The sequence below is a fragment of the Anthonomus grandis genome, chromosome 12, assembly GCF_022605725.1.
Source record: "Anthonomus grandis grandis chromosome 12, icAntGran1.3, whole genome shotgun sequence".
NCBI lineage: Eukaryota > Metazoa > Arthropoda > Insecta > Coleoptera > Curculionidae > Anthonomus > Anthonomus grandis.
The window spans coordinates 20846064-20864214 of NC_065557.1; the positions used below are offsets into that span (position 1 = coordinate 20846064).

An 18151-nucleotide genomic window follows, 5' to 3' on the forward strand; every position below is an offset into this window, starting at 1 on the left:
AGATTCTCGTTAATAGTGATGAGGAATTTTTCTCACTCAAGTTTTTTGGACAATTTCGCAGTGAATAAATTAAATAGCAAAGGTACCAATTATTTTCTTCCGCAGCCCCCAGCCAGATAGATACGATTATGATAAAATTATGATAAAATTGACAACGCCGCGAAATCCGCTGTTCTTGCACCTTCTTTATGGCGTCTTTCAGAATTTAGCGAGCACTATTCGAAAATTCGGGAAAACCGTCAGGTATGTACCCTGTTCCCCGAATCGGAAAATTGTTTTCAGTTTTTTGACAAAACTTTCAAACTTTTTCTCAGTGCACGTTATCGCCTCTCTTACGATGCATCCAACATCATCCGGCTTGGCTACCGGCGTGAATAAGATCAGCCCCCACGACAGGAAGTAGAAGAAGTTCTAGGAGAGTGTCTATGTAGAAAGGGATACAAGAAATTGGAAATGAACTACCACGTGTTCCAGCTATTCTTCGTCATTCTGGAATCATTGCGGTGACGAAAGTGGGCAAACCGCTCGACATCTCTGCAGAATGCTGGAAGGTTAGTGAATCTTTCGGAATAGTGATATACAGTGTGTTTTTTAATATTGCGACAAATTTTAGAGGCGTATTCCTTGGATGAATCCAGCAAAAAAAATTGCTATGAACATAATATGTCCTAAACGTCTTAGATTTTACACTACACGGTGGTAAGGTTGAAAGTAAAAAACTTACTTTTTTCGATAAATTTGATACATGTATTTAATACTAAAAATAGAGTTATAAAAGTAATACGTGATTAAGATAATCAGATTTAGGCGTTATGACTATTCACAATAATTTTTTTTATATTTTTTTGGAAAAAACCGTCGGACAAAAATTTATAAAGACCGGTGGCGTACCCTTTTTGATTCGACGAATATATAAATTTAAATTATGTATAGGAAAAAGGCTATGGATGGTTAGAAGCTGCGTACCAATTTTCAGAAAAATATTTGCAGATATCAATTTTACCGGAAAAAGTAACTTTTTCCTTTCAACTTTACCACTCTGTAGTATAAAATCTAAGTCGTTTAGGTCATATTTTCATAGAAACTTTTTTGCTTAATTTCACTTTCCCAGTCAATAATTTAAGCAGATTTGATAATCTTAGCAATATTATAACATAGTTTGGGTAAATTGTGAAGGTAAAAGAAGGTAAATCGTATGGTCTGAGACCTGAGGTACATCAATTACACTGGATTTTATGCCAATATTACTTGTTCATTGTTTATAGTATAATCAATAATTAGGTTATTAGATTCTGATACTGACTTTACTTATGATTATTTATCATTACTTAAATCATATAATACCTGAGTTTGACAAAGTTTTAATGTAGATTAACCTACCTCAAAACAGGTCTTATGATACTACGACAATTCGCTTTAGAATCTGGTGTTTGCGTACGGATAGTTGAATTTAATATATTTGTGTGTACCTACAGTTAAATGCATTTTTTATGCAACATTTTTAAGAGAACGCACTGACACCATTTGAGTCTAAAGAATATGAATCTGATATGTCGAGAATACATTCGTAGTTTTCAAACATGGAAACAACTTGTTAAGCCTAATATTGATTAATCTACTACATCATTCTTCCCTAATTTTTGATTTAAATATCTTAGTAAAGCTATTGGTAGCCATTGTATCCGTCCAGTATAGCATATAAGTAAAAACTGCCTTGGATATACTTGATTTTAAAAATGATTTCCATGTGACTAGCGTCATATTTGCAGAATCAAAGTGCTCAAGTTTGATAATGCGGTATTAGTGCAGAATCTGTGATAGTTGACATGTTACAGTGTACGATGTTAAAAGCGCCCTTTTTTCAATTTGCATAAATGATATGATCCATGCTAATACTGAAGTTGATGGACAATATTTGCTGATGGCCCACTGAAGCAATGAAGCAAAATGCTAAACAACTTAAGTCGATGGGGTACTGTCAAGTCCACTTGGCTGATTTGCATTAAATTTGTAATTTATGAATGTTGATAGAATATAAAAAATTATTTTCTCTAAGGCAATGATCAGGAGCAGATCCTGACAGTTCTATCGAATTTCTGGTAGTTTCTTGTACTAACGATTTGTCGAATTTTTTGATAAATAAAATTTATATAATAACCAATTTGGATTTCAAAAGAATAAAAGTTCTGAAAGTTCTATCAACTTGTCAAAATAGTATTTTAAAAATAAAGAAACTCTTGAAAGAAACATTGTAGATACTCTACATTGTTATTATATGAAGAGTTAAATGTCCTTAACATTAGAAATTTGTATATATTGTCTTGTTTATTGTGTTTTCCTAAAATAGATAACAGTTTTTGCCTCATGTCACATAGTTACTCCACAAGAATGAATTTAAAAGAAAATCTTTGCAGACTCAAGTTTAGTAATTCATTTTGCTGTAGATTTATTACATGTTTTCTGCCTAAAGTATATAATATGTTGCCATTTTCTATTAAAAAGCTGGTTATGAAAGGTTATTCCTATGAAATTACTCGTCGTGTTGAATGTACAGAAACTTACTAGAAACTTTAGAAAAGATTTATTGATCTTAAAAAAGGCAGAAAAATTATGAACATTCAAAAACGTGATAAAAACTAAAAACATAACCTCGGACTTCCGCGCGTTTTTAATAGAGGCAGACCGATCGATATTTACTGTGTTGTTCGTAGACAACACACTACGCACAAATACAGAATTGTATATAAATACCTACAATTCCTAGAAGAAGACTAGAACACCAATAAAATTATTAATTCTGCAAAACAAGACAACATTTATATATTTTTTTTTTGTATTTGAATCTCAACATGTTTGATATTTTTGTTCCTTTTAATATTACATTATTTAATGTTCACTTTTTCGTTTCTCTGTTGGCTCCTCTGTCGTCTGGCCAACTTTATCCCTCTTGCCATGCGCGTCATTTCGTAAACAGAGAGTGAATCGGTGCACACAAATTGATTATCAATTTAGGCTCGATCACTCTTAACAGGGACGGACCGAAGCGAAATTATTAGGGGGGGGGGAATATAATACAATTTTGCCAACAAAAAAAAATTGTCTTAAGTCATTTATTGGACATTACGTTTTAAAATATAGGATTAATAACAAAAATTTTAAAAATAGAATAATGTAATCCTTTATACTAAAATAAACGTCTTGCCTAGTTATTATACAAAATACAAATAGAAATTAAAATTATAATACTTTAAACATTAGTTTGCGTAACTCTTATTCTACGGTTTTTGAGCTTGCACCATGCTGACATAATTTTAGATATATTGATATTGTCTGTAATATCTTTTTCGCATTTAAGGGCCATCAAAGAGTTAAGCCGTTCGTTTCCCATTTGAGTCCGTAAAGCATTTTTTACAAATTTTAATGAACTATTATGAACAAAAAATGAACGTTCCATTTTTTGCAACTGAAAATCCAGCAGTATAAATAAATTGACATAACTGGAAGGTTAATACTAATGAGTCCTTCCGTTGTACTGCCACTTCCATATTGTCATGCATAGAGCTTACATTTTTTTGTCTGCATAACTCAAAAAAAGTTTCGAGCTCGCCCTGCAGTGCATAAGGGTCTGGCTTGTTGCAACGATACATTGCTAGAACTAGATTTATGTGTTCCCTAGAATGATTTTCATTAGACAATGACAAAGAAAATAGTTTTATTATTGGACGAAGCTTTTCTATGACATTATTTAAATTTGTTTGTAAAAATGTGATTAAAACATCTAAAACACAAATAAATTCTTTTTTAAAATATCCGTACATATCAAAAGACGTTATGTTTTGATTCTTTTCATCGATTTTTTTTGGTATAATTCGCCTCCTATGATGTTTTTTGAAATCATCTTCGGGTGAAATGTTCGCTTTACATGCGAATTGTTTCGCTGCGTCAATCAGGTCATATAATTCTTTATCATTGTTCCGGATTCTTTGGAGAATATCGGCAGTGCTTTTAATTTCTTCTACAGCATCTACAACGTTAAGCCTTTCTGTTTCAAGCAATTCTGTAACTATTTTCAGTTTGTAAAATATTGTTTTTAAAAATATTAAACACGAGATAAAATCAAAAGATAGCATACGTTTATAGAGACCATGTGCTTTGCCTTTGGTTTTATTATCAACTTTGACGTTTGTAGATATGTCTTCCAGAGTCTCTAAAATAATTTCGTATGATCTATTTATTGCTTGTAAGCTTTCTGCTCTAGCTGTCCACCGCATTACCATAATCATATAAAGCACTTTTGTGAGAAGTGGAGTTGAAATGTTGAGGCAGTTTACCCTCTTTTATAGAACCTGCACTTTTCATCTTTCCCCTATTTATGACACCCGTACTGATCCAGGCCAAATCCGATTTCTCCCTTCCTATCCCCGCTGCAAAAAGATAACATACAAAACAATAAGCCGCATCTTTAACGGTGCTGTATTCTAAAAATATAAATTGTTTGTACCACTGTGAATTAAACCTATTCTTTCCATCACTTGGGAATTTTGATAAGACTGGTTGATGAAGACCTAATTCTATTAAGTAAGATCTTTGCGAATCAGTTATATTCCGTTCTCTAACCAGGATCATGCGGAACTATATTATTTTCCTCATTTTTTTCGTCAACATTTGTGTTTTTTCGATTTGCTTCGGTTATTAAAATGGAATTATTACAGGATTCTATAACAACCTTACACGCATCTTGTAACATCGTCACTTTTTCTTTGATATTTAATGCAACTAAATATTGATCTACAACATCAGTATTTTCAACACCTTTTGAGACTTCTTTTAGCAGAGGAAACAAATCCAATAAGAACTGTAACATTCCCAAACATTCCGTCCCTATTGTTGTAGCCGCCATTATTTAATACTAAATTATGGTCAGATGCATCATCATCTTCTCTGAGACAGAGTTTTTACCAATTGAGTCAGATTCGATGTTTTTATTTTGGGATATGGCTAAAATGAAATTATACCAAATCAAAAATAATAACATTTGAGAAATATTCACTACTGTACCTTCATCAGATCCTTCCGAAATTCTCTCAGGAAGTGACACAACCAAGGCGCCGACAGTTTTCATTTTCTTTGCAGGGTTATTACATTCATCATTACCGGAATTTGTCGAATCTTAGTTAAAAATTAAAATATGATTTAATAAAATATAACTGACTTAAAATCAGTAAGATAAATTTTAGTTTTCTTATGGTTATTTAAATAATTGAATTATTTTTTCTTTTAAAATCTACTACCTTATATCATTATTATTATTATTTTTTTAAACTATAGAGAATTAAAATCATAGGTAGCTTAAAACTTCTTAACATATACTTACTTTCAACGACTTCCATGAGAACAGGCTGAACAGGAGAAATACATTTAGAAGAGGTTGATGGTTCATTAATTTCTAGGGCTACGTCTCTTGAGTCATTTTCTAAAATAACCAACACAATAGTAATTTTATATTTCTATAAAATCAACCACCAACCATGAAATTTCGTACCTTCTAAACGTGAATCTTTGTATATATTTTTTCTCTTTGCCGCCTCAAAAGGATTTTCTGGAGCTCCAACAATGCGAACTCTCACTATTTTGCCCGGGTGATGTTTATTTTCATGTATGGTTTTATAGTGGTTGTTAAACACATCTCCGCACAAATCACATTTGACTTTATATGGCTTTCAAGGTACACAAGTTGGTTAAAAGATACTGGCTGCTAAAACTATTTTAATAGTAAAAAGGAAAGTTTTACTAAAAGAATAGCAACCTGATGCGATGTAAATAATTTGTTCAATTTTAGTTAACTCAGTATTCCAGAATTTATATTATCACGATGCAATGATCTTTCTAAATGCAATTTCAATAAAGAAGATAAAGACGGATCAGAGTCTGTTACATTAAACTGTTCAACACTAATTCTAGCGAATCGTAATAAGAAATAACAATAAATAAATTTATACAATAAACCTCGAGCTAGATAGAGGATATGACTATTCCCGAAAGCCTTCTATAACAACATACTTGATAGTTAATACATTTAAAATTAATTTTTGACGGACTAATTGATGAAAATGATCTGTATCTTTGTCAATTTATAACCAAAATACAAATTTGAAAGTTTGTGTCTCAAAAATATTTCGATATATAAATTGCACCAATTATTATATTTATACCTAGTATATACATAATCGTTCAGATTTTTTAATGATTTCATATCTAAATTACTTTTCCGTAACAAAATTTATTATTACCTAAGTACTGGATACCTATGACAATAGCAATTAGGCGTCCTTATCTCAATTAATATATAATATAATCACAGATTTGGTAAAGTAATACGATGAAAGTATAATTATTTAGGTAATGAAGATGAGCGTGAAATTCTTAAGAAAGCACATGTCTCTCTTTTCCACTTTGTAAAAAGTCAACAGGTAAATAAAATTTATTAAGTTGCACTTTAATGAAAAAATTTTGCAGATAAAGCTATTTGATTATTTATTTGTTACTGAAATTCTTACTTATTATCAGGTAAGCAAAAATTATCTATTTTTTTTTAATGATTCCATATTTAATAGAAGCAATATAGAACTTAGTAGCTACGAAAATAATATTACTACATTTTTAATGTTAGTACTGAAATTTGACATTGATGTAACTTCTTATAATACTAAGGTTAACTTAGGCAAGTTTAGTAATACAAATTAGGATAGTACTTTAAGATTAATTTAAAAGTTATTCTTGCACTGTCTGTCTATACTCGTATACGAATTGTTTAATTAAAATGGCTCAAAAAAATAATATTTAAATAAATGAACACTATTATAGATGAAATAATTAATTCAACATTGTAGTTTTAAAATGCTTCTCTTCTTTAGTTTTTTATATAAAGGTTGTATTTTTACTTCTACAAATTTATTTTTAAAATGCTAAGATTCTAAAGATACATAGTTAGGACTGACTATACATACCAAGATACAATATTTTATTTGGACGTAAAAAAAATCTTAATTCTATTTTCCAGCATTAAACACTGTGCTTATAGCATTAATTGTTACTTATTAATTACGCTAATACCTTACATGCAATAAGTTCTCTGACATTGATAAAAAGTTTATTAATAATATTCACTAGTAGTATTTATAATATGTTAAAGGCTAATTTGTCTTTATGGGTCTATTTGCTTCCCGCCCTTTTCACGTAATAGCCCTATTCAAATTACTTTATTCAAACTTTGTTAGAATTCATGATGTACAAGATCTATAATTTGTTAAATGTCATTTATGTATATAAAAACATACAAGAATCGAACGTTCCGATACACAGGGTTTATCTCTCATAGCAAACAGCTCTCAATGGCATGTAAGAATTTGTAGCCTTTTAAATGTTTGTAACTTTTTAATTGATTTGAGTTTAGACCTCTAAAATGATTTTATTCATGAGACAATGTAGTCCTATGACTTTTAAGCATTTTTAATTTAATGAAAAAAAATAGTTTTAAGAATGCCAAAAAAGTCATATAAATATTTCTATTTTATTAATTTTTTGTTTTAGCAAAATGAATAATTGGCTCATAGTTTCACTGTTGCTTTGCATCTTTGGCTTCTTAAAAGAGTTGCGTCCATCCGAGCCATTTATATATGAATTTTTAATTGGAGAATGGAGAAATATAACAGACGAGGAAGTAAACCAGCAAGTGTATCCCACAGGAATTTACAGCTACCTATCATTATTAATAATTGTGTTTCTAATAACAGACCTAACTCGTTATAAGCCCTTGATAATATTCTTGGGATTATCAGGAATTGTTGTATGGAGTATGTTGTTATGGACTAAGGAAGTTCGAGAATTGATTATTTTAGAGGTAAATTAGAGAAAAAGTCTTTTGTATTTTGAAAAAGAGCCTATTCATAATGAAAAATATTGCATATTATTAATCACACTAACAATAACTCAGTCAATACGTTTATTAATAATATATTGTACATTAATATTTTCTAAAATAATACTCTAAAAAAACTTCATCGAAGGTTCTTAGTAACGAAGTTTCTCTATAGTTTATAAGCATGAATGTAAAAAAATCTCTAAAAAACTTTAAAAATTGCTATTATCATTATTTAAAAAAATATATAAATTTACTTTCCCTTTAAAACCATATTTAAAGAAATCTTTCTTCACCTTAACTTATAAATTTGTAAATTTATTACTTGACTTCAAATTTTACCCTTAATGGCTTCAGAACAGGTTTTCTATAAACATTTTCAGGTTTTTTATGGATCTTTTATGGCATGTGAAGTAGCTTATTATACCTACATCTATGCCAAAGTTGATAAGGAATATTTCCAACAAGTAACTTCACATACAAGGGCTGCGATATTAGCTGGAAGAACGATTTCTGGAATTCTGGGACAAGTTCTTATTTCTTATAACGTAATGGATTTTCGGCAGTTAAACTACATTACTTTAGGAGGTAAATACTCATTCGTAATTCATCGTAATTAGTTGATCAACACTGACACGAGTTTCAGCAAGATCAATCATAGTATATGTTTATTCATTCTTACGATCCGTAAAACCATCATATAAGTTCAAGACGTTCTTGAATTTTACTGATCTTGCAACTTATTAAAATGGTATTTCAGACACTATTAAAATCAATTGTAGAATATTGTGTGTGTGTATGTACCCAAGCAATCCATCACTCTCTTAACATGAATAATAAATTATTAAAGGGCAAGAGTTTTCTGCTATCCCAAAGAGTTCGTGTATGGACATCAAACTAGGAAGTTAAAGAAATTCGAACTGATGCGGCAAACAGTATTTTCAAAGCTTCTTAAAATGAAAAATACATAATCAACTATTGCAATTCACTCTGCCATTGTTTCAACACATCAATAATTATACTAAATTCTAAAAGAAACAATGCCAGAAGGCTACTTGAGACCTTTCCAGTGTTCTAAAAGATGGTATTGCAGATCTGGGCTTTATAGCAAATGCGTTATCGGTTTTGGCAAAGGGCAACAATTTTGTGATTATCTCAAGGTAATTTGTGTATGAACGCTCAACTATAAAACTGAAGAAATTCGAACTGAACTCGAACTTTTTTGTTTGTCCTTTAAGGGTCATAAAAAACTCCGAGCTAATTTTCAGATTATCTTGTCTGTGTTTTTCATCTAAATACCAAATTGCTAATATCAAATTTACCATAGAAGGGGAAAAAACAAAAAGGCAAGACACTTGCAGAATATGCTCATCCGGATCAAACTGATATTGTTAGAATGATAATACTGAAACTTTAAATTAACAAAATGAGAAAAAAGTGTCTGCGATCAGTGATGAATAAGTGTAAACTGTTGGGGTATAACACAGTGTTGGCATCATTTATAACTTCGCCCATTTGCATCTTTCAGTAGATATATTTTTTCAAACTCCAAAATGATTTAATTAACATAAATATGAAAACAATTATCTTCATCTCTTTGCTTATCCACCGTTCAATTTTTCGAAAATGTAGAAAGTAGAGAAAGAGATGGTATTAATAAGCTTCAACAAAAGATCGAGTTTACCAAATCTTATCAAAAAGAACATTATTAAACTGGAAGCTTCGCTATTATATGGACTATCGAAAATATACAAAGCTAATATCCTATTAAGACTACTTTATGTGCACCTGGTAACCAAGAGCCAACCAAATGTTTGTATAGCTTTATATAGGCAATACTGAATTTTTTGAGGGGCTCCACGGGTTTTGTATGTAATATCTATAATGTGCTATCTAATTATATCTGATACCTTCGATGAAATATCGTATTTACTTCTGTTTAAGTTCCTCTTAAAAAAATTAAAAATTACACCTAAAGTCTGGATAAAATTAAATTTTAAATACTCATGAGATATAAAAACGTTAAATTCATATGCAGTGTCATTTGAAACTGTGGCAAACATAAGCCAGATCAATCCTCAAATCTTCTAAATGCCCTACATGGCAGTATTTATATACAGTTAGTATTCAGATGGCAGTACAAATATCGAAAAGATAACCTAATTGCCTTTTCGAACCCCATAGAGAAAATAATTAATTTGATTCCTTTAGTAAACCTAAAACCCACACACACCAAACTGTCTTTAGTCACTTTTCAAGCATAACAGAGATTACGAGACAGAAGCAAGAAGTCAGAACTATATTAACAGACCCTACATTGTGCTTTCTAAGATCTGAACTAAAAAATAAAGCGCTTAACAAGGCTTTCAGTGGGACGACTATAAGCCGTTTATCTAGGATCTAGAAACGACTATGAGTCTAAAATTTCCACACGCTAAAAATTAGGCAATTAAGTGAATTGCTAAAGTTTATCGAATGGTCTTGTCGTAAGGTATATCTAGGTGCCATAACGATATCCATGGACACCAGAATTAAGAAATATTAAAGAAATGGCTGATGGAACAAATTAACATGTTGGCAATAGAGAAACATACCTTCAGTGAAGCAAATTTCGAAATAAAATGTAGTGATGCTAGGCCAAAAATTACTGTAATCCAGATACAAAAGTTTTGAATCATCAACGTATCTCGATTCTCACAGTAGTATTAGATAGTACAGCATCGCATATTTTAGCATGCAATCTCGTATTAAGTAGGTACGAATATTATTATTTCGCCCACGTTGATACTCAACATCCCTGCGGTTTGCATATGTACATGTATACATATATGTACATATGTACATGACCAATATACATATTGGTCATATACCTGAGACGACTTTTTCGAGGTAATGGATTCACGTTTTTGCCGGTATTTCGCATCTGACCTAACGATTCCAGGCTGTTTTAGTCGACTAATACGAGAACAACTGAAAATATATCAACGTTTTTATAGGTACCCTTTCTCTAGAAGACTGGCCGCGAAAGACTAACTACTTTTAAACCATATATATTTTTCTCGGTTAATACTTGAATTATTTTTGGCAAAAAATGGTTTGCAAGACTTTTTAGTTTAAGCAATATTATTTAACTTCATAAAGTTGCCATTATCTTAAAATTATAAAATTGTTAAGACACTTATCAAGTTTGTCCTTAACAATGTTTCTCTTAAATATGATATATTTTCCTATTTATCTTGTTTCAATACTTATTTCCAGAATCAAAATCATATTTCTTATTTTCAGCTATATCAACAGCAACTGCATGGAGCCTGTTTCTGCCATCCGTGAAAAAATCCATTTATTTCCATCAAGAAGAAGCACATGTTTTGACTTTAAAAGAAAAATGGCGGTACGCTTTTTTCTCAATATGGAAGCATTTTAAATATGCTTACTCAAATAAATACACCTTAAAATGGTCAATATGGTGGTCGCTTTCAACGTGCGGTTTTATGCAGGTTCAAATTTACATGCAACCCTTATGGACAGAGATCGTAAATGATCATGAATTGCCTATTTACAATGGATATGTGGAGGCTTGCTGTACAATTTTAGGATTTTTAGGAGCATTATTAGCTGGATATTTAAAACTAAATTGGGAGAAGTGGGGCGAATTAGCTCTTAGTTGCTGTTCACTTATTCAAGGAACAGTCTTATTTTTATCTTCATATACAAGTTATGTAGAAGTAAGTTATGTCAGTTATGTAATATTTGGAGGACTTTACCAATTCTTAATTACAATAGCTAGCACTGAGATTGCCAAGAAAATACACGAAGATAGTTATGGGTTGATAATGGGAATTAATACATTTTTAGCTCTCGCCATTCAAACTGTTTTGGTTGTAATAGTTGTTTCTGGTGATCTTGGTTTCGGCCTTACTCCAAGACATCAATATTTTGTATACGGAGTTTTTCATGTTTTATTAGGGGTACTGTATATAATAATAGGAACAATTGGGTATGTTATGAATAGATACAGAAATCCGGAACCTCAAAATTCATCATAGCCTTTTTATGTTAAATGGAATAACTACATGACAAGACTTAAATGTAGTAATAGGTATAGTATTTTCCATAATTTTTATAACTAACTATTTTAGGCAAAATTTTCATATATGAAAAAAATTAAATTAGTCGATAATTAGTAGTAGAAATAATAAAACAAAAATAATTAATTACACCAATACCTTTTTTTCTAGAAGATTGAAAATGCGTGTATTGTGAAAAATTTAAAAAAATTAAATCGATTGACGTACCAGCGAAAAGTGACCAAAAATATCTGGGAATAATGGATATTTAAACGAGTTTAAACTTCTGTATTTTAAATGGCTACCCTAATGTATTTACATACTTGTAAGTATACATTACATTGTATATAAATACTTATAAAGGGTGTCCCAATAAGAGCGCACGTTTTAATTGGTAAATAAAAGTCATAATTTATTTTAAACTGAGTGTTATTTATATTTTAATGTAAAGCTAATACACTGCAATTAAACGTGAAAAATAATATCTGGCAAATGGCCGCCTCGACTTTCGTGACAGACTCTTATTCGTTTTGAGAAATTTTCAATTACATTTTCACATAATTGCGGCCCAATTTCGCTAATAATACGTCTAATTTCGTTTTTCAACTGTGGAATTGTTGTTGGGTTATTAGCGTATACGAGGGATTTTAAAAAACCCCAAAGAGAAAAGTCACAAGGCGTTAAATCGCATGATCTTGCGGGTCAGTTCTGGTCTCCATTCCGTGAAATGACACGACCGGGAAACTTTCTTTGCAACAATTCAATTGCTTCACGTGTAGTGTGACATGTCGCACCATCCTGTTGGTACCACATACCGCCCGTATCCATACCATCCAATTGAGGCCATAAAAACTCAGTGAGCATATTACGATAGCGTTCGCTGTTCACGATAACTGCATTTTCAGCCTCGTCCTCTAAGAAGTACGGTCCAATTACTCCACCTGTCCAAAGTCCGCACCAAACAGTGACTCTTAATGGATGCATTTTCTTCTCATGAATGACTCTAGGATTTTCTTCGCCCCAAATTCGGCAATTTTGTTTATTAACAAAGCCATTAAGGTGAAAGTGTGCCTCATCAGTAAACAATTTTTTTTTTGAAAAATCGACACCCATTTGTTGTTTTTGCAATACCCAAGAAAAAAATGTACGGCGCGTCGCATGGTCTACTGGATTTAATTCTTGGGTCAATTGAATCTTATACGCATGTAAATGAAGATCTTTTGTTAAAATTCGGTGGGTAGTGCTCTTCGAAATGTGCAACTGCTGTGCACGATGACGGATAGATGTTCCCGGATTCTCGCCAACACTATCACGCACTGCGGCAATATTTTCAACAGAACGGCTATTACGGTGACGCACTGGTGTTTTTACATCCACGACAGAACCATTTTGTTCAAATTTATCAATAAGTCTTTGGACGGTCGTGTGATTTGGTGCATCGTGTCGACCAAAAATGCCCCGCAATTTACGAACTGTTTCCGCAAAACATTCTCCATATTTGTAGTGTGTTTTAACAATAATAATTCGTTGTTCGACCGTATATCGTTCCATGGCTACTAATCGCAAACTGTTTACATTATTCTTTTCAGTTTTTTTTTGACATACTGCGATAAAAAAAGAATGCTGCGCAATTCAAAACGTGCGTTCCTATTGGGACACCCTTTAGCTATGTCTATACAGGGTGGTCCACTTTCAAAAAATAGAATTCCAAAACTTAAATGCCAGATAGAAAACCTCATAATAAAATCAGTTTATGATGCTAACTATATTTGAAAAATCCTTCCTTACAAAGATACAGGATGTCAAAGTTTTAATTAAAATATTTAAATTTGATTAAATTTTCAAAACTACTTTATAAATTTAACAAAAATTTTGTACGCTTAAAAATGTAGCAAAGATAATTTTTTTTTTAAATTTAACCATCATTACTTCAACGCCATTGGTGGTCAAAATCATTTTTTGCGAAAAAAGATGTATCTTTTTTATCTCATCAAACGTGCTAAATTTAATTTAAATATCTAAAGTAGTTTTAAAAAATTTAAATATTTCAATTAAAACTTGAACATCTTATATCATTGCAACGAAGCATTTTTCAAATATAGTTAAGTTTCCGCTTTCGAAAGAGAACGAAAAATGGATTTTTTTTTCTAAAAAATGGCATCATGGATTTTAGCTAGTGACCTAACAATCAAAAATATTTTTAGCGATACAGCGTTCCCGCTTATATAAAAAATAGTAGCAACTTTATTATTTTATAAGGAATACCCTGTATATTATTTTATTTTCCGATCCGCTATCACTTTGTGATTGTTTTTGTATAAGTTATTCCTATACCTATCTTTAGTGGTTTTCGAGAAATTCTATGTTATACATGTTCAGGTTACGTATCATGTTCCTATATCTAAGTAGTTCGGTTTCTGAAATAAAAGCAATTTTCTGTAAAAATCGGAATATTTTGACATATTTTGCTTTAGGTTGCCATGAAAGGTCATGACGCAACAATGCTATGCTATTGATGTTTGACAACTACATTTAGTTGATCAATAGTAAATACGCTTGGGTGTTTTTTTTAAAAATTCATTAACATGAAAAGAAATATATATTATTCATGGGCAATGTGACAAAATTGTAGCAAGAACATGCAGAAAGATCAACATAATGTACCTCAATTTACAAAAAATGGATAAAAGAAAATTTGTGCGAATACAAAAAAGTTAATTTTTAGTGTGTAATAAAATCAAATTCACCTGGTTTTAATCAAGATGTTTCACCTTTCAAATATTTAAATATTTTTAACTTGATTGTTATAAATACATATTACAAAATGTCTGTCCTCTCATTTTCTTTCGACAATTTTGATTAAAATTTGAAAGAACAAAAAATTGGTTAAAATTTTCATGTAAGTATCCTTCATGTTAGAATGGTTCATATACATAGTAATAAAAGATTTTTCAATTTCCTTCAGTCCCCATCACAAGAAAAACATGGAGAGAGATATGCAATGTAAATTTTATTAAGACTTTGAGCTATAGAATTTGTTGATCTTGATCTGAACTGATCAGTTCTCTTCACCAAATTTTAATAATGTTGATACTGCTGGATTTACATTACAATACATATTTATTTAAAAATTTCTTTTGTCATTATTTTTCACATAAGCCATTCAGAGAATTTATTTATAAGGTTTGCACTGCCTATTTTTTAATTTTATTTCATGCTCATATCATACCACTTCCTATGTTCAGTGAGACGAGACATAGGTATAGAAACTATCAAAGCTGAGCACCCATAGTATTATCGGATACCAAGAAATATACAGGGTGAAGTTGACTTTTTTAACTGTGTATAGAACTCGGTAAAATAAACATTCTTTCAAATAACTTTTTTCGATACACTCAAAAACAAGGGATATACAGAATAAAAAAAGTGAATATGGGTTTGTTTTTCATCGTCTGTTTATGTTTAGTTTTTGCTCGAATTTTTGTATCGATCACGCATTGTACCGATCAGTTAGTATTAGACACTTTTGCTTTATTGTTGTTAATTTTAAATTTGCAAAATACAAAAACATTTTGGCAATGCAATTTTTTTATTTTTGGGTTTCTTGAATAAAGTTATTTGAAAAAAATGTTTATTTTACCGAGTTCTATACACAGTTAAAAAAAAAGTATCAACTTAAAAATCACCCTGTATACTATGTATGTGATATATGCCATATGTAAAGTTGTTTTCATTTTCAAAGAGTTTATTCAGTATTCCAGATAAATATATTGTTTTTTTAGATAATACTTTGTTATAGAATTTTTCTTTAACAAACAGAAAGAAATATACATTAAACAAAGATAATTCATTCATTAGGGAAATTATTTTTTTTTACGATTTTTTAAGATTATTATAAATTTTTATAAAATATTAATATATAATATAATATAATATTTTTAAAAATACATTTGTTTTTAAATCATTTTTAGTAATATAGATTATGTATTCTTTTAACTTGTGTAGGTTTAGTACATGAATGTTAGTACTTATGTCATTAGTCTTAAGTATTATCCAAAAAGATTATCTTAATTGTCTGCTAGGTGGGTTATATACAATATAAAATGTTCCTTTTTTTCGGGTCACAATGTTTAACACACAATGTTGAAGACTAGAATCTGCACTATACAAATTTGAATTTGTCGGCCTTTTATTTGCATGTATAGTTTTGTACTACACTTATAAATATTTTGTGTATTGTATTTTTGCAAATAAAAAATATTTATTATTATTATATTACTATCCTTTATAAAATCTGTTTGTGTTAGGAAAATAGGGATATTATTAATCTAATGGTAATATCTTTACATGTATGATAAGAAAATAACACAAAAATCTTCACAACATTTTCTAATCTATTTGGATTGGCATAGTTCACTGCTAATAAAATACTTTTAAACATTCTTAGATTGATTCTAATTTATATAATATCTGTTATAATGAATTATTGAATATTATGTATATAATTTTAATTTTATTTTATGTTATATTATACATTTTTATGTAATTATTTTTCAGGAAAATTAAATAATTAATGTATTAATGAAAAAAAATGTTTTATTTCATTTTGAAATTGGTGATATGTTGTACACTATTGTTAACTGATTATTGGAGTACATGAACTCATATAAAGCTAAAGAATTTTATTTTATCCTGATCAATAACTGATGCTCAAACACCTAATCAAAAAGTAACCTTTATGATTAGGTGTTTGCTATGGATATTGCGATTAAATAATAACTTGAGATTTCTTATTAAATGAAATTTGAATTTTCCCGCCCTAATTCGGCCACGCCTTTCTACTATTTTGATTGGTCTAATTAGTTACGCCAAACTGTCAAGTTAGTTACAATACCTTCCGTTACCAAGCGAGAGGACGCTAGCAGATTTGTCAGAAGAATTTCGATCAGCTTGTATGCAACCACCACTTCTCTATATATTTGTGTTCTTTGGTCAATAGCATAACATTGTTTGGTGCCTTTCATGGCCACCTAAAGCAAATATGTCAAAATATTTCGATTTTTACAGACCTTACTTTTATTTCAGAAACCGAACTACTTAGATAAAGGAACATGATACCTCGTTAGAAAGGGATTTTGATTTCCTTTTAGAATATGTTATAATATACAGTGTTTCATTTAAAAAAATGCATTTTTCACAATTTTTGTATCTAGCGGTAAAATCACTAATTTTGACCAACCCTGCATAATGGAGAACAAATTTTTATAGTGAAGACTAATGTGCAATACTTCCGTAAATTACGCTAAAAATTTAAATTTTCTGCGCGTTCTAGTACCGTAATAATAAAAATTTATCTGGAGCTATGTTTTTGAAAAAAAAATAAAGAAAATAATTAATTTCTCTAAAACCACTAAACATAGGTATAGGAACACTTTATAGAAAAACAATCATAAAGCGAAAGCGGATCAGAAAATAAAATAATATACAGGGTATTCCATTTAAAACAACAAAGTTGTTACTACTTTTTAGTATAAGCGGCAACGCTGCATCGCCATAATATTTGTAATCGTTAGACCACTAGCTAAAGCCTATGATGCCAAATTTTCAAAATCTAAATATCTAATCTAAAATACCCTAAACTTTATGCCATATAAAAAATATTGGTAATTATAAATATTAAAACATGTTAATTACACAGCATAATACGGGTGTCCGCTAATTAATGGTACATGGAAAAACCACAGACTCCTGATGTAAAAATATTACGATTTAACTATATTTACCTATATCCAAAAGTTGATATTAACTGAGATACAGGGTGTTAAACTTAAAACTTTTTTTTGTTTTTCCCTAATAACTTTAACAAAAGTTAACTTTTTTTCACAAAAATTTGTAGTTAGGGGTTTTTTAGGTCGAGAAATTCATTTTTTTAACAAATTGAGTGTACAATGTAGGGGGCGCTGTCTGCGACATCTTTTTCTCTTTCATAAGGTCATAACTTTTTTGTGATTAACTGTATTTAAGTTTTTATTGAAAATAATACTTTTTTCATATTTTTTACGTAAAAAATGTATACTAAGTTGAAGTCGCTCAGAGTTACCGTTTTGGAGATATTTGTATTTAAATTATTTAGTGCACCATGCACTCGACCCCGGCTGAATAATTA

General features: G+C 30.2%; 1 protein-coding gene and 1 long non-coding RNA gene across 5 annotated transcripts; one reads left to right on the plus strand and one right to left on the minus strand.

Annotated features, from left to right (window-relative positions):
- The first annotated feature begins 318 nt into the window (after positions 1 to 318).
- LOC126742903 (thiamine transporter 1-like) lies at positions 319 to 12407 on the plus strand. 4 transcript variants are annotated; one of them, XM_050449761.1, is made up of 5 exons: positions 6411 to 6470; positions 6517 to 6567; positions 7591 to 7900; positions 8302 to 8506; positions 11204 to 12407. In XM_050449761.1, the coding sequence occupies exons 3-5, from the start codon at positions 7595 to 7597 to the stop codon at positions 11962 to 11964; spliced, it is 1272 nt and encodes a 423-aa protein (XP_050305718.1). In that variant the 5' UTR covers positions 6411 to 6470; positions 6517 to 6567; positions 7591 to 7594; the 3' UTR covers positions 11965 to 12407. The 4 variants fall into 4 exon arrangements, with proteins under 4 accessions (XP_050305721.1, XP_050305719.1, XP_050305717.1 ...); XM_050449764.1 differs by lacking the exons at positions 6411 to 6470; positions 6517 to 6567 and adding an exon at positions 319 to 551; XM_050449762.1 differs by lacking the exon at positions 6517 to 6567 and having other exon boundaries at positions 6341 to 6470.
- On the minus strand, positions 4755 to 5733 carry LOC126742905 (uncharacterized). Its single transcript, XR_007662734.1, has 4 exons — positions 5543 to 5733; positions 5375 to 5473; positions 5059 to 5169; positions 4755 to 4998 (listed from the first exon to the last, which is right to left on the minus strand). It is a non-coding gene; the product is annotated as an uncharacterized LOC126742905 (long non-coding RNA).
- Positions 12408 to 18151: the final 5744 nt, after the last annotated feature.

Excerpts from the sequence above, each read along its gene's own strand:
- LOC126742903 (XM_050449764.1), top strand. The coding sequence starts at position 7,595 with ATGAATAATTGGCTCATAGTTTCACTGTTGCTTTGCATCTTTGGCTTC. Across the intron at positions 7,901-8,301 it reads GAGAATTGATTATTTTAGAG|GTTTTTTATGGATCTTTTAT; the intron begins GTAAATTAGAGA and ends AAACATTTTCAG. Across the intron at positions 8,507-11,203 it reads AAACTACATTACTTTAGGAG|CTATATCAACAGCAACTGCA; the intron begins GTAAATACTCAT and ends TCTTATTTTCAG.